Source organism: Drosophila mojavensis, unplaced genomic scaffold, assembly GCF_018153725.1.
Source record: "Drosophila mojavensis isolate 15081-1352.22 unplaced genomic scaffold, ASM1815372v1 contig_19, whole genome shotgun sequence".
In the NCBI taxonomy this organism is placed as follows: domain Eukaryota; kingdom Metazoa; phylum Arthropoda; class Insecta; order Diptera; family Drosophilidae; genus Drosophila; species Drosophila mojavensis.
This window is the reverse complement of record NW_025318726.1, coordinates 961687-988526: the sequence shown is the minus strand read 5'-3', so window position 1 is coordinate 988526 and position 26840 is coordinate 961687. Positions and strand designations below refer to the sequence as shown.

At 39.3% G+C, this 26840-nt stretch overlaps 4 protein-coding genes across 7 annotated transcripts; 2 read left to right on the top strand and 2 right to left on the bottom strand.

Moving 5' to 3' along the window:
* Positions 1 to 81: 81 nt before the first annotated feature.
* Positions 82 to 4257, bottom strand: LOC6572486 (GRIP and coiled-coil domain-containing protein 2). 2 transcript variants are annotated; one of them, XM_001998557.4, is made up of 5 exons: positions 4070 to 4257; positions 3847 to 3940; positions 695 to 3786; positions 505 to 622; positions 82 to 443 (listed from the first exon to the last, which is right to left on the bottom strand). In XM_001998557.4, the coding sequence occupies exons 1-5, from the start codon at positions 4094 to 4096 to the stop codon at positions 361 to 363; spliced, it is 3414 nt and encodes a 1137-aa protein (XP_001998593.1). In that variant the 5' UTR covers positions 4097 to 4257; the 3' UTR covers positions 82 to 360. The 2 variants fall into 2 exon arrangements, with proteins under 2 accessions (XP_001998593.1, XP_015021932.1); XM_015166446.3 differs by having other exon boundaries at positions 82 to 452; positions 4070 to 4255.
* Positions 4258 to 4558: 301 nt separating this feature from the next.
* LOC6572487 (kelch-like protein 18) lies at positions 4559 to 7044 on the top strand. Its single transcript, XM_001998558.4, has 4 exons — positions 4559 to 4928; positions 5029 to 5876; positions 5941 to 6199; positions 6258 to 7044. The coding sequence occupies exons 1-4, from the start codon at positions 4800 to 4802 to the stop codon at positions 6738 to 6740; spliced, it is 1719 nt and encodes a 572-aa protein (XP_001998594.1). The 5' UTR covers positions 4559 to 4799; the 3' UTR covers positions 6741 to 7044.
* Positions 7045 to 9448: 2404 nt separating this feature from the next.
* LOC6572489 (tachykinins) lies at positions 9449 to 26106 on the top strand. 2 transcript variants are annotated; one of them, XM_001998560.4, is made up of 4 exons: positions 9449 to 9589; positions 23999 to 24673; positions 25676 to 25868; positions 25937 to 26106. In XM_001998560.4, the coding sequence occupies exons 2-4, from the start codon at positions 24035 to 24037 to the stop codon at positions 25948 to 25950; spliced, it is 846 nt and encodes a 281-aa protein (XP_001998596.1). In that variant the 5' UTR covers positions 9449 to 9589; positions 23999 to 24034; the 3' UTR covers positions 25951 to 26106. The 2 variants fall into 2 exon arrangements, with proteins under 2 accessions (XP_001998596.1, XP_015021933.1); XM_015166447.3 differs by having other exon boundaries at positions 9450 to 9589; positions 25652 to 25868.
* On the bottom strand, positions 11516 to 19052 carry LOC6572488 (beta-galactosidase). 2 transcript variants are annotated; one of them, XM_001998559.4, is made up of 6 exons: positions 18865 to 19052; positions 14629 to 14871; positions 14356 to 14570; positions 13873 to 14290; positions 12294 to 13364; positions 11516 to 12231 (listed from the first exon to the last, which is right to left on the bottom strand). In XM_001998559.4, exons 2-5 carry the CDS (start codon positions 14853 to 14855, stop codon positions 12299 to 12301), a joined length of 1926 nt encoding a protein of 641 aa, XP_001998595.1. In that variant the 5' UTR covers positions 14856 to 14871; positions 18865 to 19052; the 3' UTR covers positions 11516 to 12231; positions 12294 to 12298. The 2 variants fall into 2 exon arrangements, with proteins under 2 accessions (XP_001998595.1, XP_015021934.1); XM_015166448.3 differs by having other exon boundaries at positions 11516 to 13364.
* Positions 26107 to 26840: the final 734 nt, after the last annotated feature.

The window sequence follows — 26840 nt, the reverse complement described above, 5'->3', positions numbered from 1 at the left end:
TACGATTGTTATAATTATTTATCCTCATTTTTGGCATTTAGCATTCGCGCTCACGAAAGTAAACAGAAAAATCACATTTAATTTATAGGTTTTTAAAATACATGTATATATTGCTTATAGAGAACTGTATAGGGCGCTCTATGGCATATGTATATTTATATATTTATAAAGGACAGGACTATATCTGAAGTTCAACAGAATCGATTAGAATGTACATAAATACAATTTTGGGGACAATAATCATATACAAGATTTACACAACGTAGTACACACATACAGATTAACTAGCCAATAACAGCTGCTCCGATTCCCTTAATAAGTAAGTATAATACCAATAAAACCAAATTACCAAAACGACGGCTAATTGTTATTGTTAGTACTGGCCGAATTGCCGCCTCCACTCCACGCACTCAGGAATCCCGTCCAGCTGCGATTGCTACCATCTGTGGAAACTAAGAGAAAGTAGAATAAGTAAGCATTCCGGTGATTCACAAATTGCATTACCTTTCTGTCCCTTGGCAACGCAGTTAAGCATTTCCACCTCGCTGCGACTCAAACGGAGAATCGTGTTAAGCACGGGCACCAAGCGTTGTCGCTCATCCGAGTTGGACAACGTGATAAACTAAATGAGAACAAGTGTGGTTCAAATTGTATATTGTAGATTTGATATATATGAATATAAATAGCAGCTTACCTTTAGGAATACGTTTTTCAGATATTCTGAATTGTGCATGTGCTGTTCCCGCTCTTCGGATCGTTCCTGACGACGAAGTTCCTCTTTCAGCATATCATTCATTTGCGTCAGTTTGGCCAGATCCTGCTCATTCTCAGCCAGTAAGGTGGTCAGATGACGGACGCGGCTTTCCTGTATGCTTAAACGCTCTTTGGTGGCGGCAAGTGCCGCTTGCGTTTCACCAACCCCACCTAACTCTAAATCATCGTCCTGCATGCTGACGCTGCGTCCAAAGTTAGAAATTGTCGTGACCTGATCGCTATTTATGGCATTGAGGGATGTATTCAACAGCTCATCCAGAGGCATAAAGTCGTGCGAGCGACGTGAGGCAGTCGAAATTTTGCGCTGTGCTGCCAGCTGTGCAAGTGTTTCTCCGCTGGTGTCGTGATCCAACAGGAAATCAATTTTGCTCTGCTCTGGGCTGGTGGACTCGAGGCTCGCTATTGCCGGCACAGGCGCTGGTGCGGCAGTCGGATTGGTGGTTATTGCTTTTTCGAGCTGTTCGACCTGTTGCTGCAGCTGCGCAACACGCATCTGATGCACATCATCCATCTGCTCGATCTGCAGGCGATGTTGCACCAGTTGCTGCTGTTGCAGTTGCAGCTGTCGTTGATTCTCCTGCGTGAGGGCCTCATTTTGAGATTTCAGTTCATCGATCACGGCCAGCAGCTCCTGACTGCGCTCTAGCAGATGTGTGTTGTCGCGCTGCAGATCTTCCAGCTGAGATTCGAGCTGATTGATTCGCAGCGTACTCGCATCCCTGCTTTCGCGCAGTTTCTCTTCATTCGCTCGCATAGCGGCCAATTCTGCCTCGAGGTATTGTTCTTTATCTGAATCCCGGTTCTGCTGTTTCCTCAGCACCGCCTGTGCCTTAAGCTTGTACTCCGAGTACTCCGTGCGAAGCTGCTCATTGGCCCGTTCGGCTTGATGCAAGGCTGCCTCCAGTTGACTAAGCGCATCTTGTTGCGCTTCCAGCTGTTGCACGCTGTTGTTCAGCAGCTCCTGGGAATGTTTGAGCTTGCTCTCGTATTGCTGGGTGCTCTCAGCTAGCTGCAGGCGGACTTCATCCACCTGCAACTTTTGCTGCTCCAGACTCTGCTCAAGCTCCTTTTTGCCAAACAATGCCTCCTGCCTGCCGTGTACAGCGTCCTTCAGTTGTGCCTGCATTCTATCGATTTCCTGCTTCAGTTGCTTGCAATGTGCTGCCTCCCCATCTTGCGCCTGTTCCAATATGCTAATCTCCTGGCGAAGCTGCGTAATAGTGTTCTCCTTACTGACAAGCGTTTCTCTTAGCGCCTCCAGGTCTGTGCTCTTGGCCAACAGTTTTGCACTCACTTCAGAGAGCGATTTCTCGGCGGCCTCAATTTCCAGATTCAACACATTCGAACTCTTTGACTTGTCCTTGGATTTCAGTTTCTGGTTCTCAGCGCGGGCTGCATTCAAGTCCTGCTGAAGCTGCACCTGAGCCGATTTAATGGCCTCCACTTCAGCCTCCAGTTTGGCAGCTCCAGCTTGCTCCATGCTTTGGATTTGTTGCGTTTGCTCTTGCAGCTTCTTTTTTAGCTTCATGGCCAGCGAACGCAGCTTATTGTATTTATCCTCGTAGCCATCGTCGAGTTCGCGCAAGCGATTCAATTCCTCGGCTCGTGATATTGTAGACGTGGACAGTACATCGCTCTGGGCATCCCCATTCATATGCTCATGCTGCTCCATTTCGTCAATTCTGCTCTGCAGTTGCTCCAGCTGCTTTGATTTTTCAGTTAGATTTTCTGTTAGAGTTTGCAGCTCCTTGCGACACTTGTCATGTTGCTCCTGCATGCGTGAGATGACATCTCCTCGCGCCTTTAGCGCCTCGTTCAGCTCACGCATCTCGGCCAGCAACTCAGTATGTTCGTTTTCCTTCAGCTGGTATCGCGTCTGCAAGTCTTCATTCTGCTGTCGCAGCTCCACATAGTTTGTTTCCAGCTCCGCATTCTCCCGCTCATGTTGCTGCTTCATTGCATTCATTGCGCAGTCCTTTTGGCTGCGCTCCTCTTGCAATACTTGAGACAGGCGTTGCATTTGATTTAGTTTTTCAGTGAAGTATACTGAATTAAACGTACTGACAGGTTGCACTGATTGCTGCGAGAACTGCTGTCCCTTGATGATGCTCGTCAGCTGTTCCACGCGACTCAACTTGGAGAGCACCCGATCAATGTCTAGTGTATTCTGTGGAAGCTGATTTTGTTGCTGCTTGTGTTGCTTCTGCGGTTGCTGTTGCTCCTTTATTATCTTGGATAAACGCTCCAGTTCATAAACTTTCTGCAGCAACCGTTTATTATTGCCCGAAACCTGGTTGATTGGTTGAGCCGCTTGCAATCGTTCCTTTAGCTGTGTATTCTCCTGCTGCAGGGAGTTCATTTTGGCACACAGGAGCTGCGAAGCCTTGACAATCTCTTGTTGCCACTTGGATACTGATGCAGCATATTCGTGCTGTGTTTCGAGCAGAACGCACTTGCATTCCTTCAGGTTCTTGAGCTTGCGGTGCACATCAATAAACCTATCTTTAAGTGAATTGAACTTCTTACGCTGCTCCGAGTTTATTTGCTTAACTGAATCGTACTTTTGTTTCAGTTCCTCAAGTTCAGTGGCCCGCTGATTTGCCTCCTCTGTTGCACTCTCGATCTGTTGTCTTAGCTTGACATTTTGCGCCTCAGCCTCCTTCATTTTAACAATATCCAGTTCGAGCAGCTCAAGATTCTTGCGCTGTTCGGCGCCCAGTGCATTAACTTGCTGCATGGCCTGCTCCATGCGCTCGATGTCCGCTAACAGACCATCATTTTCATCGCTCAAACGCCCTAGCTGACGTTTCAGGCTTTCATTTTCGATTTCATATTGTTGCAATCGATCGGCATCCTCTTTAGTCTTGCGATGTAGGGAGCTCAGTTGTTCAGTTAAAATGAGGTTCTTGTCGGTGAAATCCTGCAGCATCTCTTGCATTGCTGGGAGACTGCTCTGCTTCGCAGCTGCCTTGGCTAATGCGTCCTTCAGCTGTCGATTTTCTTCAACGAGCTCTACTCATGAGAAGGGCAAATAATTAATAACATGTACTACGTGTACCAAGATTTATTTACCATCTTTGGCTTGCTTTGCTTTCTTGGCAATTCCAAGTAGTCCCTTGTATTTGCTGATGAGTTCATCTTTACTTAGAGCTTCGATTGGATTCTTCTGCAAACATACAAAAATACATTCATGACCGCACATACATACATAAGTATTAATGTAGGTAGTTGAAACGTCATTGTTTTGCTTTCGTTGCTCATTCGTTGTAGATTAGAGTTTGGGACATGTACATACCTGGGTCTCCCTACTTGATGTCTCCATATTCAATGTTGCCTTTCTGCTGTCTTAAAGTCTAACAAACAGACTTTCATGTGTTGTCTTTATCTGTTTTCTACCGTCTTAAATAATTGTACCAAATAAAACTTGAACAACTTGTCAGATGTGCAAATAAACGATTAGCGATAAACTCTTTACATATCGCAATTAGCGATTGTTAACATGAGCTGTTGCTTCAAACGATCATCGCTAAGTATTTGTGTTATTTTAAAGTAGGCACATCAGCATCTATTCCAACTATATGCTAAGATCTTATTCATATTTATAAGATAGACAAAATTAAATATTAAATATAGGATTTTACAATTGCTTTCAGTTTTAAAAATACCCATCACTAATCGGTAAATTATGAAATCAGCTGACTGCACAACAGTCAACAATTTTAAGTTTTATGGATTGAATATAGAGTCATTAAAATGATGTTTTGATGCTTTTATTTTCTAAAGGAAATACTTTTAAATTAATACTTTAAAAACAACAACGGAGTTTATTTATTTATTATCACACCTACACTGCTTTGATGATTTACTGAGGAATCAACGATATATCGGAGGGCTCACAGTGACTGAACCATCGTTATTCTGCCCATCCCTAACGATATGTTATTTTGGTATTTTTAGAAGTATTTTGTTGCAAGTGGACTAGAGTTTGGTTGTTGCTGCTGGCAGATGAGCCTGGGACCATAAATATGGATCTGAGCGATAATCAACTGGAGGATCAATCCGTCATATACAAGCACGAGCAGCTGTTTAGCGAGAGTTTTCCGCTGTTCAAGGAGATACGAAGACTGGGAAAGCTGTGTGATGTCACACTGAAGGTCGGTTGTCAATCCCCCTATCTTTGCATTATCACAATCTAGTGCCAGTTTCTAAAATTAAACACATTTGTACATATGCATGTGCAATCTTTGCGTGCAGGTTGAAGATCAGACATTCTCGGCCCATCGAGTCGTTCTAGCTGCCACAGTACCATATTTTTATGCAATGTTCACGAACAACATGGCGGAGAGTCGTATCCGGGAAATTACCATGAAGGAGATTGAGCCCAGCGCTCTGGAAAGTCTGATCAATTATGTGTACAGTGGCCAGGTTCGAATCGATAACCAAAATGTTCAAAGCCTCATGGTTGGCGCTTCGTTTCTGCAACTGTCCAATGTGCGCGATGCCTGTGCTTCTTTTCTCATCTCCCGCTTCCATCCTCATAATGTGCTGGGCATTCGCACTTTTGGTGACTCGATGATCTGCCGGCAGTTGACTGATGCTGCAGATAAGTACATTGATCAAAACTTTGCAAAGGTTTCCCAATCCGAGGAGTTCCTGGCACTTGACTGCGAACAGCTATTGGAGCTGATGCGACGAGATGAATTAAATGTGCTCAATGAGGAGGTGATATTTGAAGCTTGCATGCGTTGGGTTAAGTTCGCCGAAGAGAAACGCTCTGAGCTTTTTCCGCAAGTACTGGCGGCAGTACGCCTGCCTCTATTATCACCTCAATTTCTGGCGGACCGTGTGGCACGGGAAGAACTCATTCGCTCATCACACCAATGCCGTGACTTGCTAGACGAGGCAAAAGACTTTCATTTGATGCCCGAGCGCCGAGGCTTGCTTCAGAGCTTTCGTACTCGCCAACGGTGCGGTGAGTTCTTTACGGGCCAAATTTACGCCGTAGGTGGACTAGCCAGCACCGGTGAATCCGTCAGCACTGTGGAAATCTACGATCCCATTAAAAAGAAATGGAAAATGGGTGAACAAATGTCCATGATGCGGTGAGTTAGAAGTTGTATATATCCATTGCACATATTCATTGATATATTTGATTGCATTCGACAGATCCAGAGTGGGTGTGGCTGTCCTAGACGGCAAGTTGTACGCATTCGGTGGCTTCAATGGCACCGAACGGCTATCGACAGTGGAAGTCTACGATCCTCGAAAAAACAAATGGTCTCAGGGCTGTGCAATGTTGTGCAAGCGCAGCGCCGTAGGTGTCGCCGCTTTGGATGATTGCATTTACGTTTGTGGTGGATACGATGGGGTTACGTCGCTCAACACAGTCGAAGTTTACTACCCCAAAAGTAATACGTGGAAAACGGTGTGTGGCATTGTACCAATGTATGTAAATAATACTCATGTGTGTGATATGCTTTCAGGTGGCCCAAATGATGAAATATCGTTCAGCGGGTGGAGTTACGCAATTGAATGGTTATGTCTATGCGTTGGGAGGCCACGATGGATTGTCAATTTTTGATTCTGTAGAGCGTTATGATCAGAACGAGGATGTCTGGATCAAGATGGCACCGATGCTCAATCGACGATGTCGCTTGGGAGTGGCCACACTCAATGGAAAAATATATGTCTGTGGCGGGTACTGTGGTAATTCATTTCTGCGTTCCGTGGAGTGCTATGATCCCCTCACAGACACTTGGAAACTGGTGACGCCCATGAACTGTAAAAGATCTCGCGTAGCGTTGGCTGCCAACATGGGCAAGCTGTGGGCCATTGGTGGCTATGACGGTGAAACGAATCTTTCCACCGTTGAAGTCTACGACCCGGAGACCGACAAATGGACCTTCATGCCCCCAATGTGCGCACATAGCGGTGGTGTTGGTGCTGGAGTAATCCGCATTGATTAGCTTGCCTAGCCAAAAATTCTCGCATAGTTATTTGATTAGTTAATTTATGCAATTATATACTATTATAGTCTATTATATATCAGTGTGCAACTAAGCTTTAGTGGTGCTTCAGCCACCGCTCTACTTTTAAAATTGTTTAATGCGTCTTTCAGGATAGTTAAGTGAATTACATTCCAGTTGTATATGTTTGTTAGTGTGTAAATTATTCCTAGCCCACAATACTCATTAAATTGTAAACATTTAACATCTCGGCTATACAATTCAATATATATCGAGCCCTTTGCGTCATTGCTTTTGAGTGTAATCCAATTTTTTTTTTTGTTGCTGTGACAATTCCAAATGCAGATAAATCTCATTTATCGCATATCTCGCCAACCAATTGCCGTGTTCCATATGTGCGACAAATTCAGTTTGTTTGCACAACAATATACGGACAGCAAATACCGGAACGCGCAAAAAATTGCATTTTTTTCGTGTAAGAGGGTAGCTCCATATGTTACACACGCATGTAAATACTCCACGCTGTGTAAATACTCCAGCTGAAACTTAAATATTTGGATTCATGTATTGAGTAGAAAATATTTTGATTTAAGCAAGAAGTTTTATATTAGAAAAACCTCCAGCAACAAGATCTCTTCAGACGCTGGTGAAACTCTAAAGACCACCCTCTATTACTTAGTGCATGTCCTTTTGGAATGCTCTCACTGGTTTCTTTTATAATGCATTTTTAAATTGAATTTGCACCACCTGCTGCTGCAGTGCTGCAGTTGCGGATCTCTCGCCTACGATGGACAACAGGTGGCGCTACATACGCATTGCGCGGCCCGTTGGGCTTATCTCGGGCCGTGAGCACCATTTGCGAGTCCATAATGTAATTAACAGAATAAATTCCATTTATATACATAGATAAATAACACGCCACAAAATAGCACAAAACTGTTGCCGCGCTTTATCAATTTTATTTGGCCGTGGTAGGGTTTTGAATTCGCAGAATACAATGCTCCATAACTACAGCTTTGATCATGCTAACGTTATCAGCATTTCCGATATATATGTATGTATGTGTAGATATACTGGCAAAGGGGTGCTGGTGTTTTTGCGGCTGATTTATTTGATTTCAATTATCAAATCACCAATTGCTTGTCTATCAATAAAGCCATTGCGCAATTTTATTCTAATTAAATGCTAATTATGTTTGTCATAGCCAGCGCAAATATTTGAAAGGGTGCGAAATAGAACAAAGCACTTAAATTTGTGATGAGTCAATTTTAGCTGAAATTTTGTTAATTGAAATAGTGACTAACAGAACTACAATATAATATGTATACAACGGTCTACAGGAAGTGATTGGCAATCTAAATGCAAATCGCAGCACTGCAACATCGAATTTTATGACCCCAAAAACTCGCTGACTGCATAGAAATCCGAGATGAACATGCTCGATAAGAGATAGATAAAGTGAAAGAGAGTGAGAGAGAAAACTAAAGAGCCTAGCATATATTCAAAGCATATTTGAAAAAAAAAAAAAAAAAAGATTACTATTTTGCAAATATTAAAGTCTAAAATTGTTTAACAGATATTCATATTTAAAACAAAATATGAAAAATAAGAAGTCAAGCTATGCTCTGCACTTTGTAGTTGTCTGCATTTGCATTTGTATTTAAGATGCTTGTTTTAATATTTTTTGTTGCAGCATGGGGTACAGTAATAAACGCTTGCCTTTCGGCTATGAACAGAGGATGTGCGGACGTGGGCGTTCGTGTTTGCATACACTTGGCCTTTACGAGTGGCACGTGGTTTGTTATTATCTTGGCTGTTGGTGGAACGGTCTAGGTCTTGGAGCTGTTGTTCTCCAAGCTGGCCTCGCGACTCAAGTGCGGCGAGCGCCTAAAAGATGCAGATTTCGGATTTTATTTTTGTTTCCTCCAACGTCATCGCAGGCATTGCAATTCCAGTGTATTCTATAATTACCATAAATATACATTTACGGGTTGATTTAAAATGGAAAATCATTATTTGCATAGTACAGCAGTTGAAATTTGTTATGTGCAAATAATGGCCTCAAACAATGCTAAAGCAAATATGCATTTTGTGTACATTTTTGGCTAATGCAAAGTTGGCTTAAAGTCACTTTAGAACTTCGCATAAAAACAGGCCAAGTTGCAAAAATTAATTTCGAAAACAAATGAATATATTTTCGCATATGCATATGAAGGGCAGGCCAAATTGTTCTTGTTTAATGTTTTATTCACATATGCAAACAAAATTTCCGTTCAATTCAATTGCGCGCCGCGACCTAAAAGTATTTTCCGTTATTCAGTTTTTTCCTTCTTCTGCAACAAAGTGGCGCCCACATAAAAACGGACCAACATCAACTCACGCACACACACACACACACCATATTGACTCACACCCACACTCACACATATGCGCGCCTCACACAGTGAACAACACAGACACTGTTGAATTTCTATTCGACCAATTGTTGATATGCACGAGTAAATAAAAGCAGCAGGCCGGAGCCGAACGACACACGAGGAGCTTCGTGCCTCGTGTTTGTCGTTTCCTGTTCGTTGTGTGCGTGTATCCAACGAAGCGCATTCAGCTCGGTGAGTGTGTGCGTGCGTGTGTGTGTGTAGTTGTCGTTGGGCTTGTGTTCTTCGCTGGCAGCCAGCGTTGAGCATTTATAAAGTCCATTGCCGCTTTGATCTGTCGCTCAGTTGTTGCATACTTCTCGGGGTGTTCATTCGACGTGCACCATAAAGAAAAAAAAGACACTTTATTAAACAATTCGAAAAGCTCACAGGGAGCTGCTGGGCAAACTATTGAAACTTTAAATTTTTATAACTGTAAGTGCATAGAAATAGTAATATTAATTAAATAAAAAGTTAAATTTATAAGAACATATTTGTGGAAACATGCAGTTCGCCTCTAAAATGTGTTGTTATAACATAAAGTTATTGACTTTCAACCTATTTTATTTACCCTGGCATGGCTTTGTATCAAAATCGGGTTTGCTTGAGTGAGCAATACAGTAAAATATCTTAAAAAGGAAACATTCACTTGACCATATCGGTTCTGATTTCCTATTAAATATTTAGTGTTCAGCTTGTGTGACTGATGAAGTTACGAAAGTGCATTAAGGATCTCTTATAAGTGTTAACAAAATGAAGTCAAAGTTGAAAAGTTGTTTCAGTTGCAGACATAAACCAATTGTGTAGTTCGATTGGGGTCTGGCTCTACGCCAGAGCCAAAAATGAATTTGCTCTGCACGATTGATTCTCATGTAGACAAAAGCAAAATATTCGTTTTGCTTAAGTATTTGACTATGACTTCATCAGCAGAATTTCATATACCCATTTTAGTTAAGCTAATACTTTAAATCGACTTATTTAGGTGTTTAGTTGAATTATATTTTTAATATAATATGAAATTTATTTGCTTGTGAATAATTATTATTGAGATCATGGTAAAATTAAAATTATTTCAATATTGTTGTTTAGCTATGAGCTAGAATTATTTGGTTATTGTATTATAAAATTTAAAATGAGTAAATTGCAAAAGTGATCTAAATATCCTTATAGATATGTTTATTGGGTATTCATAAATATCCTATTTTATTTAGTATTTATATGTTAACATGAACACTGTTCCATTTACGTCCACCTTAATGAAGATTTAATAGAGCAATTAAAGTCATTTAATGGACTCTCCTAGGGTTGCATTATTATATATTAATACGAAAATCATACAAATTTTCTTTAAGATCTTTTAATAGCAAATCGTTCATTTGAACCACATCGATTGAACCTACAATTATTAAATTATTTCTTAGAAATGGCTTGCTTAAACATTTCTAAAATACACCTTAATACGCTTAACGTTTCATATGACAACTTGGCCGACGGCTAATCAGCCGGCGGCAAAAGCCAATAAAAATACTACTTCAATGAGAAGATGTGTGTTTTAATACGCCTCGGCGATTCGGAGCTATCCAAAGCCACTCGCATCCGGTGTTGACTCATGCTGCACGCAACGCATGGCCCATTTGGAGGCAACAAGCTAAAAATTCTGTAAAAACAAAAAACGACCAACATGGGGCGGCGCTTTAAAACTGCCTCTGGGTCTTAACTTGTTTTATGTCAACTTGGACAGTCGCAATTAGTACATAAATACGTACATATGTATGCAGCCGGTAACAAGGAAATGTATGTGCACAGCTCCCTTACACACACCTGTCCAGGCTGTGTACACATGCTCAGGTACTCGAGCTGCAGCTGTGCCTGAAAGATGCTTTAAAAAAAGCTTATGCCTAACCGTTAGTGAAAGGGTATATGTGTGTGTGAGTGTATGTGGACCAAGCTGAGCGCGTTCTAATTAACCTGAACATCAAGTACGACAATTATTTTAGCTACAGGGCTCATTATAATAACCAGATGGTCAAGTTGGGAGCCGTTTGTAGCCAGCTTTTACACTATTAAAAAGTAATAATTATTTTTATTTTATATATTTGTTTAGTGAAAATATCTACTGTATATATCTTATTATATAGTGAATATAATATATTAAATTTAACTTTTATTAAGCCATACGAGGCACTCCAGTAACCCCTTTATGAGCTTGTTAATCTGTTACTTCTGCCCATTTGGGTGCTAACTAGCGTTAGCTGTCAGTATTGACAAATATTGATGTATTGATGATTTGAACTTTGTTATTTAAAAATGTTATTCATCTAAATATATAAATAATATATATTAAATGTTAAATCCGTGCCATTCAAGTTTTGTATCTTAACAGTATTTATTTTATTCTTCTTTTATTATAAAATCTTATCTCTGACCTTCATCAATAATTATCAATTAAGCATTTGAATAAATTTAACTACTTTCACAACAATTACCCAAGACATTTAAATAGTTAAAAAATTCTATAATCTATAAAAATTCCAATTAACTTTCTGGAATAAGTTTTTTTTAGGCATACCGAAAATAGCGTTGTTTTCAAGCTAATTCAACCATATAATCTAAACTCCTTTAAATATTCATTTTGTTCAATAAATGCATTCCAGATATTTTATATTGCCCTAACTAAAGGGAAAAGTTAAAGGACTCACAAAAATAGCTCGCTTCATTAGGCCTTTCATTTTAAATATTGAATCTAAGGCTTTGGGATAATTTTAAGAAAAGCAAGCTTCCATTTCTCATCTATATGTGTATATATTTCAATCGTGTATCCACATATCTTAGCTTGAGCGCTGAACCCAGCGAGGCATGACGTAAATTTGAACTTTTACTGATGACAGTTTAGCAGCTTCTGTGCTGTCGGGGACTTCAATCATTTGGGATTAATTTGGAAAGGTGACATACATACAAAGGTCACATGCGTGCTTCCCTTAACTGTTTTTGTCGTGTTGATGATGCTTCGGTAATGAGTCTTTTTGCGGCAGGCTTACAAAAGGATAAAGGAGCGAGCCATTACCAGATTTTAATGCCTTACAAAACAAAACTTAATTTAAAACGATTTACATGATATATGGTGTTGTAGTACTAGTACCTAAGCTAATTCGACCTTCTGCTGTTCAGGATGGGCGTATTTCGGAACTGCACTTCCATAACCGTCGGTGCCTGTTGGTATTCCACTAGAATCAAACGGTTGCTGCCCACCCTCAGCACCGGGGCAGGCACATATAGGGTTATCTGTGGGCCCACCAGTGGCCAGTAGCGACCCAGATTTTCGCCGTTCACGAAGACAATACCTTTGCCCCAGCCGGACATGTCTAGGTATGTGTCCGCCAGATCGTCGGCGCTGTTGATGGTCAATGTACCGTAATAGATAGCCGGGCCGTTGCGTAGAATCGTTTTCAGTTGCTTGATCTCTTTGAAACCAGCTTGCGCCGCTGCGGTGGACTGGACAACGAGCGTCTCCAAGTCTTCGTAGGACTCCAGGGGATACTTGGTCATATTCCAGTTGATTAGGATCTGTTTGTCCAGGCGCACGTCCTTGGTTAGGCCCTTGAAATCGTTCAGCTGTCTACCGAAGTTGAGCCGTCCCTGATTCTCAACCAGAATCTGCAATTTTCTGCCCATGCTGGGACTCAGTGGCAGATCGAAGATAGGTGCTTCCCGTGCCAGTATTCCGACAATTTCATTATCCACATAGACATAGCCCCGATCCGCCAAGCCACGAACGTGCAGAATACTCGGATCCCGTTTAAACTGCGACGGCAGCCAGCTCTCATACAGCACCAGGCCGGAGTATTGGTTCAGGGCCTCAAAGGTTTTCGGCTTCGCCGACCGCACAACGCCCGTGCTCAGCTTCTCCCGACCCTCGTCGGAGAACAGCGTGCAGCAGCTGAGCAGCCGGACCGTCCCGTACGCCCGCTTCGGCACCGGCGTGGGCACTGGCATATCCGGCAGCGGCAAGTACCTGCCGATAATTTGACGTAAGGCCATGTACTTGGGCGTGGGGTCGCCAGCCTCCGTCATCGGCGCATCGTAGTCATAGCTGGTGATGTCGGCTATGTAGTTACCCGGTCCATTGTCGTTGGCGCCTGCCGTGAATCCAAAGTTGGTTCCACCATAAAACATGTAGAAATTGACGCTGGCTCCGCTATCAAGCATGTCTCTGGAAAGTAAAGAGAAGCCAGAGAATGTTAATTCCTAAACATGCGAACCGTATTTCATAGTAGTGAATATAGTAAAATGTCTTTATGAATAATTTTTGGGGCTAGTTAAAAACTTTCGTTCCATCAAATGGTTTGCTTAGCTTCTTTTGGATACGATTCAAGCCGAGTGTAAATATTTCCAAAAATTACTAACTTGGCGTAATCAATTATTTTAATTTTAGTGAAAACGAAAATTAATATACTTGAATACCAAAGCAAGTTTTTATACGCATTCACGAGTTAATCTCTGTCCAAATTTGATATCCTTCAAAATTAATTTTATGTTCTGATGCTCATTCCTAAATTGTGATTTTAAGCAAAGTCCAATACTAATTTGCTTAAAGGTTTGCTTTGATACCTTCATTAACAATAAACCTTGTCTAATGCTCGGTACACAGAATGAGTTCATTGAATGACAAGAATAGCTATATGATATGATATTTTGTTTCCTTAATATTAGACACTTACATGAAAGTTCCAGTGATTGCTGAGGTGCTCACATTGGCCATTGGTTCTGTCCAGTGGGTCAGCCAGCCGGGATAGTACTCGGCATTTACTAGCGGACCCTTGGGCTGGTACTGTCGCAGCTTGGCCCAGACGTCTTTCAGGTTCGACGTGGCTCCAAAGTCCATTGTGGCCAAAACTCCCTGTATTTTGCCACAGCGCAGAACCCCGGGTCCGTCGTTGGTGAATAGCACGGCGCTGTCTTTAACGTGGTTCTGTGTCTCATCGCGCAGCCAGTTGCGATAGTTGGCATCGCAGGCAAAGTACGAGCCGTACTCGTTCTCCACCTGCACCATGATAATGGGTCCGCCGTTGCCGTACAGATAGGGGCCTATGCGTGCCATTAGCTGACTGTACCATATGCGCACCTCGCTCAAGTAATCTGCAAAATGGAAGTGTGTGTGCTTAGTTCCATTGAGTTGAGTCGAGTCTTGCCGAGGCACATACTGATATCAGCTGTGCGAAGCTGAATGCCGGGGAACTTGTTGAGCAGCCAGTAGGGAAAGCCGCCCATGTCGCGCTCGGCACAGATGTAGGGTCCGGGGCGAAGTATCACCAGCAGATCCTCGTCCACAGCCAAACGTATAAAGCGCTCCAGATCCGCAATGCCCGTCCAGACGTAGACGCCATCGCGCGGATTGTGCAACGACCATTCCACGTAACTTCACATAACATAAATACGATTACTTGAAATCAGAGCCAATAGAGCAATAAACCTACGTAGTAACCGCATTCAGACCCGCCGCACGCATAGTTCTCAAGTGGCGTGACCAGGTGTCGGGGTGTGCTCGAAAGTAGTGAAAGGATCCAGCAATGAAATGAAAGGGTCGCCCATCCTTCAGAAATCTATCATTTTCATAGTCCACTGTAAACGAGCGACTGCCGCTGCCCAGATCAGCGATGAAAACCAATGACAGCAACGTCAAGCAGCCATAGGAGAAATTCATTATTGCTACGCAACGGCTGCAAAAAAACAGTAGGAAAATTATGAAATGTTTTCGATGTTAAAATACTTCTATTTAATTGTAATCTATATACTCTAATTAATACAGTAGAATCAGTATATGACGACAACACTTAAAGCTTCATTTATTGCGACGAAAATTGTGTCTTCAGACAAACATATATGGGCAAACTTAATCGACTGTAGCGTCGGGTATAACTACCGCCCCTTAAATATCGTAATAATCGGATTCTATCATATTTTGTATTTTCCGAATACTTCATTTAGAAAGGGAGTCGACTTATCATATCATGAAATGAAAGATTTACTCAAAAATACTACTTTTGGATCGTTTTGGATGAATGAGTACTACGTAGTCTGTCCGAAAAAAATATTCTCATTTGACTTTATATGACATTAATTTTTATTATTTTAATATCCGATTAAATCTTTCCCTATAGTTTCAATTGTCCAGCGATATTATTATACTTTTATAGTATAGACCACCTTTACAGTTTAATTAAGGAGTTTTCTGTAATAGAAAGTGAATTATCAGTAGAAATCATTTTTGAGAGTGTATCAAAATTAAGCTCTAGCATAAAATCGAATCTCTCCCAAAACTCTCAAGCTTTATATAAATTAAAAAATTCATTGTTTTTATTATTCTTATCCCTTGATAACGATTTGAATCACAAGATATACAAATATTTATTAGTATTGCGATTGTTGATAATATAATAATGTCTATCATTTATTATTGTTAATAAAAAGTTTTTTTTTTTCATTGCACAGCCAAATTCGTCATTCTATAATTAATCTTGAATTTTTTATAAAATCAAATGAATAGTCAAATTCAAGTGAATAATTAGATTCAAATTAATAATTATTAATTAAGAATTAGCTAAGTGTTATACTAATGGAACTCTGAAATATGGACTGCATAGACGATATCCAATTGTTGACTTTCGATTTTTATTAATTTATACATAATATAATTTAAGGCTGTCCATTTAAAATTTAAAATATTTTCAAATATTCGAATATAATTTAATTTGGTAAATAACTAAGAAAATTGATGCCTCTTTGGATTATTTTTAAATTGTAAACAAACTTTTACCTTTATAAAATTATAAACAAATTCGGTTGTTAACCTTTCTAATGCTAACTAAATTTCAAATTTAAATTTAAGCGTATGCTAATAAATATATAATCAAATATTTGTTTTCGCAGAGCTGGGCATGTGATTGACCCATTTTACTTTGATTTGATGTCGATGTTGATCAAATTTTAGTTTTTACATTCAAGTTTTTTGAAAGTGAAAACAATGCTAAAATTTTGTTATCAAGCACTGAATTCTACATCTAAATTGCCTTTTGAAATGGCAGTGAATCTCAGTTCACTCCAACTACCCGATCAGTGCACAATAGCGGGTAAATGACTTCCTTATCGAGACACTTGTCTCAATAATTTTCAGCTGTTTCGCAAACTCTAGCGTACAACTTCATCTGTACATACATATATGTATACATATCTAGAGATAATAGGTACAATCAATGCACGCCCCTTGCTTCGACTTGTAACTGTGCTTCTTCTTTCTAAACGAGAAGATGAAAGTTCTGGTGTTAATTGTTTAAATTTCCAGAAATAGTCCAACAAAACACCTTTCGACACGCGAATGTGCGTTTTAAGTCATTCATATTGAAGCCAATATTGTTGTTGAGCAATATTCAGTATGTGCATGATTTCAATTGGGAATTTAGAATGGTTAATCTTACTCGTGCCACTACGGGACATAAATACACATACATGATATATATATTTATATATGTTATGTATAAATTAATATACACACATAGACTACTTACATTACAGACTATAATAAGCGAGTTTTATGACTGTAAACTCAAATAAATTTGAGAGGTATACAAAATATTTATTACATTAGCTTAAGTTCTCTTATTAACTTGCATTTTATTTATTGCTAAGTCAACTGATTTATATGTAAAATGTCTTACAGGGAATAGTTTTGTAGTTTTTATAGTGCTCTACATTCATTCATTCAATCAGCTCTGCAATATTTAACGAACGCATCGTGTACACAATACAATTAGTGTTACAGGAAGGGAATGGCACTTCCCTCTATGTAAATCTCGCTTATCATCATATCCGAGTCCATGGCTATCGTCTTTACGGAACTAAGTCACACATATATACATTAGCTAATCGGGGAAATCTTTTGCTGCCGCAAATCTCTCAGCTGGGCTGGGATTATTGCCTTAATTCAAGTTCATGGTTCAATTATTTAGCTGACGTCTCTTTGCTCGCTGTCTCACTGGCTCATTGACTGAGTGACTGACTGACTGACTGGCTGGTCGACTGATTGACAATCTCTGTTTGCTCTGCTGACTTGATACAGCGCCTCGCTTGACACATTAATTATAAATTTATGCCACTTCTGTTTGGCCAAGAACAATAACTTTGCCCGAACTGTTTCGTTTTCATCATCAGCATTAATTTGATGCGCACTCACATTTCCCGATTTCACATTTATTTCAATGTTTATTTATTTATTTGCTTTGGCCCAAGCCATGGACCTCATTAAGCCACTGCGACAGCTGTTCGGAGCCTACACTGAAATATTTCCCCAGCCTATGGGAACTCGGCTTTCCCTGTCGATTCCCAGACCAGCAGCGCTTATCGCTCTCCGACTACCCATATATATGTGTGTATGTGTGTGTATTTGCTATGTAAGTGTGTTTACCACCTCACACATCCCATTTCTGTTTATGGCTCACTGATAAGTGGCCAATGTTTGAATTCAATTTTTTCTTAGCCTTCGACATTTGTGACTAAAAAACAGTGAAGATATTTTGATAATGCAATGATTTAGTACAAAAGTTGTAGTATTTCGTATTATACTTTATAATTTAGATTATTTTCTTGAGTAGAAAAAAAACAAAGGCAAGTAAAATAATTGATAATGCAATGATTGGCAGTATTAAATATTAAAATATATTTTATTTTCTTCAAAAAATAATAGAAATATTTTAAACTTCATCTTTATACCAATTCATCTAAAACTCCTGACCATTTTAGGATAATTCAAGATGGCCTTTACAATTCAAGTCTTTGTCTCGCAACACATTGATGAAGTCTCACTTGGCCTTTTACAATATCTATTAAGATGGAACCCCTTTCCTTCCCTTTCAAGTGAATCAATCAATTAGATTACTCAAATGCATTCGGCAGTGATTAAAGTAATCGTCGCATTTTCGATTTCGGAAAACAGCTTTGTGCATCCCCCTCAGCGGTAATCTACCATAAAACCGATTGATGCCATGATAAGAATGTGTAAGTCCCAAGCAGAGATATATGTATATGCATATATCAGACAAATATGAAACTGAAAAACAGCTGAACTGTGTCATAGCTAGTGTAGTGCGTGATCTTAATTGAGAGTGAATTAAATGATGTGTGAATTCCCGGCCCTGAACTTGGACGAGTGCCCGAGTGCAGACCTGCCCAAAAATTAAGGCAATCACTGAAATTATTTGCCCGTAATGCATTTATTTACTCGTACAGTATATACATATATATCATATATAAGTACATATTGCCCGTCGAAACGGAACTCGTAATGTGGTGGTAATTTTTATATCGGCAAGAACAACGAAATCTGAGACACACTTTTAATGCTATTCAGCGTCAGCGCCAATCGCACAACATGAGACAAGCATTTTAAGCATTTGACCCAATTCAATTATTTTGCATGCTCCAAGCCCCAGCCCAAGCGAAGGCCCAGACCCAGGCCCTGGCTGAGGCCCAGGTTCCCGGAGTGTGAACGACAAGAAAGTTGATTATTTTCGTATGCTTTCGCTTTAGTTCATTGTAGTTCTTGTTGTTATTGTTGTTGAATTACTGCTAAGCCAAAGATCGTCAGGTCAGCAGGGCTCGCCTCTGAGTCCCATTAAGATAACAGTATTTGCTCTGCTTATCACTTTTCCCATACTCACCTGGTTCTAAATAGACTACCGTCTCACTTTTAAGTTGATCTCTTCTAGGATACACACTGCTCGTAGTTTAATATATATGTATGTATATCGCAGAACAGATTTATGTAGATCTCTTTTACACACATATATTTAGTCACTGTCTAACCGAGCCGTGCGCTCCGCTTGAAAGCTAAACTCAAACTGAACGATCGCCAGCCCCGAGCTGCTGATAAGTGCAGCCAAAACACTTGACGGGAACGATTCTTGAATCATTCATAGTATACTGGGCGCACTCGTGTGCAGCAATCGACGCATGGAACGACACGAGAGCATTGTTTGTCGTGCTCACGCACGCAATTACATACTTATCTATATTGAATTGGAAGTAATTATAATAAAAAGCATTTAATATGCATTACTTTTATAACATTTTATTTATTTTCTGTTGAACTTTTGTTTATAATCATATACAGCAACTTTCATAATCGAACTGACTAAAATTTATATAATATGTTTGCTGTTCTTATATTATATATACATATATACATACTCATATAAAACGTTTAATGTGATTTATTTGTAAAATAAAACAACATTTATTTATAATACTATATATTTGTGTCAAGTCCTCTCCTTTGGAAAGTCACATTTTTCTTGGGAGCATTCGACAAGGGAATACTTTGCACTTCCAGTCATACATATTATTTGTATTAGTTTTATCAAACAGATCTACAAAATTTATTTATAACATACACATATATACATATATAATAGCTAAAGAGTGCCATCATTTTAAAATTTTTTATTTTATACGATATTTATTCACATTAATTTAAAAATGTATATGTTTGTTTATCATAATTTTGTACAATTTAATTTATTAATTTTTTTTATTTTTTATATAAAAAAGAGACATTAATTTTAATGCATAAAAATAGCTTTAACAGATTTTACTTTATTAAATAATGTGCTTTATATTTGCATAATTAGGTATACAAACACTCTGTCATACACTCAATATTGACTTTTTGATAAATGTATGTATGTACAGTGTACATCTATTGTGGTATAGGAAATTTTTGTATGCCATCTTCAAGGGAATTTATATAACTAAAGTAATACATTTCGTCCAATGTGCAATGTCTGCTCACACAGGGGATTTAAGTTGAGAAGCGTTGGCATTTTAAGAATTTTAATAAATTAATTCAATTAAATCTTTAATTATCTCAAATGAGACTAGATCCTGGTTGTCTATGATTGATTTACAGAAGCAACCATTTTAATTTAAATTGCTGTTATAAATTTATATAGTTTTGCTAAATTTAATATAATTTTGCCGACTTGGTCATTCGGCAGGATTTGATTTGTCAGGTTCACTCAGATCACTCAGATCGGATTCTCGTGCAGATCGACTCGTATATCTTAACGGCGCAGTGACTAGATCCATGCCCAACTATTTGGCAATTGTAGTTTTGCACTATTTTGTTAGTATTACGCTTTTGGAATTCCTAATTGATTCTATCAAAGTCAGTTATTGAATGGTATGATATGATATGGTATAATAATGATTATTTATTTATATTTACTATAGTTTTATATCAATAAAGTAATTGCTGATAGCATCTCCAGCAGTAGAGCAGGTTAGAAAGTCTGAATTTCCCCCAGCAGGCAGTGGCAGTTTTAATTATGATCTATGTTGGCTTCGCAATGGAATTTTTGTTGATAGTATATTTGCAACACTTAAGCTCTTTGCAAATATTAGCACAGTTATAGGTAGCATAAGCTTGATGTTATTAAATCAGTTAAATGGTCTACCGAGAAGTAATTAGAGCTGAAGTTCTGAGCAGTGACAATATTTATTGTTTTCTTTTTTTCTTTTTTTTTTTTGCTTTCCCGATGGCATTTCTGTACCGTTAGATATATTCGATATCTTAATTATGCACGGTTTCGCATGACAATTAATACGTACGTATATTTAAAAACTCAAAGCCGCTCAAACCGTTTAGATAAAATGCTGTTCTCTATCAGTAATTTATGTTTGTTTTTTATTAGCTCAAAGGTGAACTATTTACTCTATAGGGATAGTTACTAAAACTGCCTTATTTTTGTTAAGAAATCACTGTTTTAAATTTGTATATGTTTCAATAATAGAACTATTCAAATAAATGAAAACCCTCTGCGGCATTTGCTCTACATATATGTATGGTATAGAGGTTTACGAATTTGATATGTATATACAAATGGATGAATCAGAGTTACAAAATACATTCATAGATGCTGAATAATAAATATCCAAATGGATTATACAGTCAAATGTACTCTCAATGGGTCGAGTAAAGTAATTAGTTAGATAGATAGGTAGATCTTGACACCCAGTACACCTGGCTGCACATTGTTATAATTTAGTATAATCTTAACTTGGCTCGTCTTCAAAGCTATCCCGAATCGTTCAGTAATTGCACAACATTTATCATTCAGCATCTTCAATTTTTTTAGAAGTGCTTAGTAGTATTTTATATATATTATATATAGAGAGAGAGGCAGAGTGAAAGAGAGAGCGAGACAGAAACAAAAATGGGCTTTAAAGCGCTTTTTGCGACGTGATATATCCACTTGTTAGGTTTTCGTTGCTGGGCATCTGCGACCGATGGTTAATATTAATATATTTATGTAAATACAGAGTCTAAAGAGCACGACTGGCATTGCCATCGAAATTTCGAATCGGGCTACAGCTGCAGGGCCTAGTACGAAGGAGTTTGGGTACGCTTCATATTCTATGCATTAACTGTTGCCCAAGCACACCTCCCGCTCCCCCAGTACCAGCCCCAGTCCCCAACACACGGCTCGTTTGTTGTTTTTGGTGGGGGCGACGCGAGATAGATGCAGAGAGGGCAATGACGAGATGCAGCCGCAGGCAAACTGAAACCAAGAACTGAGAGCGGCGAATGGAGAATGGAGAATGGAGAATGGAGCGGACAATTGGCCAAAAAGTGAATTTTCCATTCAGTGTTGTTCTATTATTTATTTCGTATGGTTGTTTCTATTATTGTTGTTGTCGTCGTCGGCGTTGTTTTTTGTTGTTGTTGTTGTTGTTGTTGTAGTGTGTCGGCTGGCGGGCTAATGGGCCTTTATTACCCACACAGCCGCACAGATACACAAATAAAGACACACACACACGCACACTGGCAAGCCCACACATGTACCAAAGGATATCCGTGGCACGTCCTGGGCGCTATTTTGGCCAAAATGTAAATCTCTCACTGTGGCGCCGCTCGCATCTTTAATGTTCACACGGCCATTGTTTTGTTGGCTCGTCGGCCCGTTGGCAGTTTAAAGTGTCCTTTGGGTATGCACAAAGCAAACACAATTCCACCCATACATTGACAATTAGACAGGACACACACACGCTGCACACTTGCCGCAGCTTACAGCTGGGCTTAAAGCCATCTCCACATCCCCGTGTGCGGAGTGTTGACTGGTCCTATTCCTAAGTCATTGTTCGACTCCTGCCTGCTGTCACTTTCACGTCATGACGCCCATCGCCCATCGCCCATCACCCAGCGGGCAGACGCCTCAAAAACAGGAAGCTTAACACTTTGCTGCCTGCTAATTTTGTGCCAGAAACTTTGGTCATTAAAGCGTGTGAATATGATTAGAGAATTGTGTCCAACATCAGCTGCGGCCCTCCTGATGCTTTGACATTTGCCGTTGCCTCTATTATGTTTAGTATTTAAAAACTGTCAGCTCTCTGGGCACTTCAACTTAAAGCCAACACACACAACCAGAGCTCATCCGTTGCCATCAATGAGGCCCATCGAAACGAGCTAAGCTCGCAACCTGTTGATTACCGCAAATTTAACATCAATTCAATTCAAATGACTTTGGCTGCATTCAATTCAATTGCCACTTGATGTCTCTCTAGCTATGCTCGGGCATCGGCATCGGGCATCGGGCATGGGGCATTGGCTGTGCAACTGCAACTTCTTCTCGACGCCACTGGCAATCAATTGAATTACATGTTGCCAGCTTCCTGTGCGCGCATCGTTAGTGTTATCATACCCTCAATGCAGCTGGCTCCAAACGGGCATAGACCAACAGCAATGGGATTATTTCAAACTGGGAAAGTACAAAAAAAAAAAAAAAAAGATATTTGAAGACAGAGAATAAAACATGAATGATAAAAACTCTTATTAAAGAAATTAATGTTCTGGCATTAACTGGGATTAAATGGGCTGAATATAATTAATTTTATTAATAATAAATATACAAAATATCATCATCTACTATTAACATTTCTAAAGTATCTCGGGATCAACCTTAGTTCTGTATCAGATTTTTTTCCGGTTTGCTCTGTTGTTCTGACACCAGTTGCCCGGATGGCGGGATAGCTGCATGGCTGCATGGTTGGGTGCCTGGGTGCCTGGGATATGCATAGCCGTCTTATCGTGAGTGCCTCGGCGACATTGCCAATGCATTTGCATGGCAATTTGACTTAACGAGGCGGCGGGTGGCGGGCGATGGCAGCATTCGAGCATAATCAATGGCAAGCAAACCACTTCAACACGAAGGTGGCTCCGCCTGTTTGGTCTACAAATATTTGCGTATGTGTGACAATAAATTCTTGCAACTGCCGCTGGCCTTTTGAACAAATTGCAATAGAAAGATATCCATATGAGACCAAAATGGAATTGCGAATTTTTACAAACCATTTTCTATACGTTGCGTTACATTTCTTTATTTATTTTTCCCCTATAAATTAAAATGTATTTAAAAATAATGGTTACTTTGAATATAGTATATTAAACAACTATTAACTTAGTTCTTACATCAGTGGTTTAATAATATAAAATAATATAATAATAATATAAAAATGTATTTTTACATTTTTGAAGTGCAAAAAGATTTAGATGCATTTATTTAATCATTTTCAAATGCCAACTGCAAGCATTTATGAATACGGAGGCATCAAACCGAACATAAAGAAATAATAAAACAATTGTAACTATTTTTTAAATTATTCCAAGGAATATCCATTTTATCCACAATCTCTCTCTTAGATTCAAAAAATTAAATAAGCCATTTTGTCTACACTCATCTAATTTACATCTTACAATTGGTAGCGCCATCTAACGTTCATTTCTATTTGTTTTAATAGCACCCGCCTAGAAGCACGCAGCACAAATTTTACGCCATGTGCAATAAGAAACTGTTACTGCTGCTCCTGTTGTTAACAGTTGCTGCAGTTGCAAGCGGCGCTGAGGCGGAGCCGGAGGATGCCGACGCTATGACCATTAGCCCTGCAACGCCTGGCGCACAGGAAGAGGCAAGAAACATGGTTAAGCGTGCACCGACATCCAGCTTTATTGGTATGCGAGGCAAGAAGGAGCAAGACGCATCGGCAGATGCCAATTGGTTCGGCCCCGATCCTTTGGATTATGGCGAAGAAGATGAGGACAACTCGTACTATGAGAACGGTAGAAGGCTCAAGAAGGCTCCAATGGCCTTCGTTGGCATGCGCGGCAAGAAGTTTTCGCCGAATACCAATCGACTACGCGATTTACTGCAGAACATGGAGGAGCAGCGTCTGCGAGAGAGTTTCCTGCAAGAATTCCTGAACAATTTGGCGACAGATGGCGGCGATGTGGCCAAGCGAGCACCCACCGGATTTACTGGCATGCGTGGCAAGCGACCGTCCTTGTCCGAAAACGAGGACGATGAGGACGATGCACTGGAGCTGCTGGAAAAACGCGCCCCTGTCAACTCCTTCGTAGGCATGCGTGGCAAAAAGGATGTTTCCCATCAGCACTACAAGCGCGCGGCTCTTTCAGAGGTAAGCGCACTAAATACAGCTGCAGATGGGCGCGTGACAGACTTACATTGCGAGGAGAGTGTTGATTAGGAGACAAGCAAAATATAATGCGAAGTTATAGGCATATAAATATATAGAATATCAGTGAGGAGACTCGAATGAAATAAAATATATCCTAGTTTTTATATATACATATATTATATTATTCTATTCTTCTACTCTATTCTCATTCGGATTCCCATGTGGTCCATAAGTTGTATCCTTTTCTTTATTTGTCTGCAATTAATTGAGATACGAGTTGCTTTGCCTATGTGGGCTTTGATGTAATTCTTGTCGTATAATTAGCACAGCTACTATGGGAATCACTAGATCCTTCTGTTGTACAGATTTAATCACAAACCACCCAGGATCACATAAAACATGCAAGTGCTGTGTATGTCATATAATATTTGGAGAATTTACTTAATTCCATTAATGAAATATATGTAAAGTAGCCTAGAATTTTCAAACTAATTAACAGTTTCAGACTTGTGGCTGGATTAAGTGAAAAACATATTTGTTACAAATAATTGTAATAGAGCTATGCCATATATCTATATGTATTTATATTTGAACGTTTATATTGATAAATATATGTATATTTACAATACTTACTCATTAATAAAAAACATAATTTAGATTTTTCACAAAATTATTGAGTAAATTGTAAATTAATTAATTCATTAAAATTTAAAAAAAATATATTTTAGTAGAACATAAAAAAACGTAATCTAATACATTATCTTAAAAAATTTCACACCCCTCTATTTCTCTGTCCATAATTGTTTCAAAAGGGCATTTAATTCTTGAGCTTGATATAATTTCTTATCCTTATTTCTGCTCGATAATTTATATCATATCAATCGACCCAACTATGCATGTATTTGTTTTGTCACGCCCCTATCTTCAAGCCGCAAACTAATTGTAATTTATAACAATATTTAAACTAACCATGGCCAGTTGTGGCGCCAACTCTCCAAAAAGGCTTTCGATGTGCGCGGCAAGAAGCAGCGATATGCGGACTTTAACAGTAAATTTGTGGCTGTGCGTGGCAAGAAGAGTGCGCTGAGCGATGCCAATGGGGCAGCAGAGGAGAATTTGATTCAGCCCTGGGTCTATGTCATCGGTGGCAAGCGGGCGCCCAGCGGTTTTCTTGGCATGCGAGGCAAGCGTCCTGGTAAGTGATTCAACTCTAACGTACGACCTTGACCAGGTGTGCATATAGTGTGGATTGTTCCATTGCAGCCCTGGTGGAGTAAGCGAACGGGATGGACGGAACGGAACTGGTGGCACAGATAGGCGAGCGCTTCCTCATTTACATTTGACGAATGACAGTCGGAAGTTCCTTTTAAACTAGGCAAATACAATGTTATAAATAATCGCTGGGCTGGAGATTATTTAGAACGTGAGCACACACACACACACGCACAACAGACACACACACTCACAACTCTATAGACAAGATTTCCTCTGCAACATAGGCTTAATCATTTCGATGTAAAGTTAGCAAAAAAAAATTAAAGCTAATTAAATTAATGTGGTATATGAATTAAATTATTTGCATATATACTTGTGGACAAATTAATCAAAATTAAAACTTGGCTAAGTACTTCGTGGACATATCTAAAATCGATTTTATAGACAGATACAAACACATACACACAAAGACACCTACATACACACACATTCAGAGCTGTTTAAGTGAAAGCGAGATGTTAATTTATTTGCAATTTATTTATGATAACGGTAATTGAAAGCAAAACTACATACACAAACGATAAAGAACAACTAACTTATATATATATCAAATATATATACATGCATAAATATATATAGCACAAATGTCTAATTGATTATTGTAAATATTGTATGGTCTGCAAATAAAATGAAACTATTATTAACAATACAATAAATGCATTTATATTCATTTATTTCTCATCTGCTCTTCTCATCTCTGGCATATGTAAAATATTTAAGTACATCTGGTTTAAGGCACAGCTGCTGTCAAGCCTCATCGACATCTTCAAATCTCCAATGTGAAACCTTATCAACAATGACTAACAAACAATACATAATATTTGAACATGTCAAGTCCACTTAGCTAGAAACATATAAAAGTGCTCTGTTGTTTCACTAGGTGATAGCAACT

Coding starts and splice junctions, on each gene's coding strand:
- LOC6572486 (XM_015166446.3), bottom strand. CDS start 4,096: ATGGAGACATCAAGTAGGGAGACCCAG. Junction 623..694: donor TGAAAAACGTATTCCTAAAG/GTAAGCTGCTAT, acceptor GTTCTCATTTAG/TTTATCACGTTGTCCAACTC. Junction 453..504: donor CGTTGCCAAGGGACAGAAAG/GTAATGCAATTT, acceptor ACTTTCTCTTAG/TTTCCACAGATGGTAGCAAT.
- LOC6572487 (XM_001998558.4), top strand. CDS start 4,800: ATGGATCTGAGCGATAATCAACTGGAGGATCAATCCGTCATATACAAG. Junction 4,929..5,028: donor TGTGTGATGTCACACTGAAG/GTCGGTTGTCAA, acceptor CTTTGCGTGCAG/GTTGAAGATCAGACATTCTC. Junction 5,877..5,940: donor GAACAAATGTCCATGATGCG/GTGAGTTAGAAG, acceptor TGCATTCGACAG/ATCCAGAGTGGGTGTGGCTG.
- LOC6572488 (XM_015166448.3), bottom strand. CDS start 14,855: ATGAATTTCTCCTATGGCTGCTTGACGTTGCTGTCATTGGTTTTCATC. Junction 14,571..14,628: donor GGTCTGAATGCGGTTACTAC/GTAGGTTTATTG, acceptor TGTTATGTGAAG/TTACGTGGAATGGTCGTTGC. Junction 14,291..14,355: donor GCTTCGCACAGCTGATATCA/GTATGTGCCTCG, acceptor TCCATTTTGCAG/ATTACTTGAGCGAGGTGCGC.
- LOC6572489 (XM_015166447.3), top strand. CDS start 24,035: ATGTGCAATAAGAAACTGTTACTGCTGCTCCTGTTGTTAACAGTTGCT. Junction 24,674..25,651: donor AGCGCGCGGCTCTTTCAGAG/GTAAGCGCACTA, acceptor AACCATGGCCAG/TTGTGGCGCCAACTCTCCAA.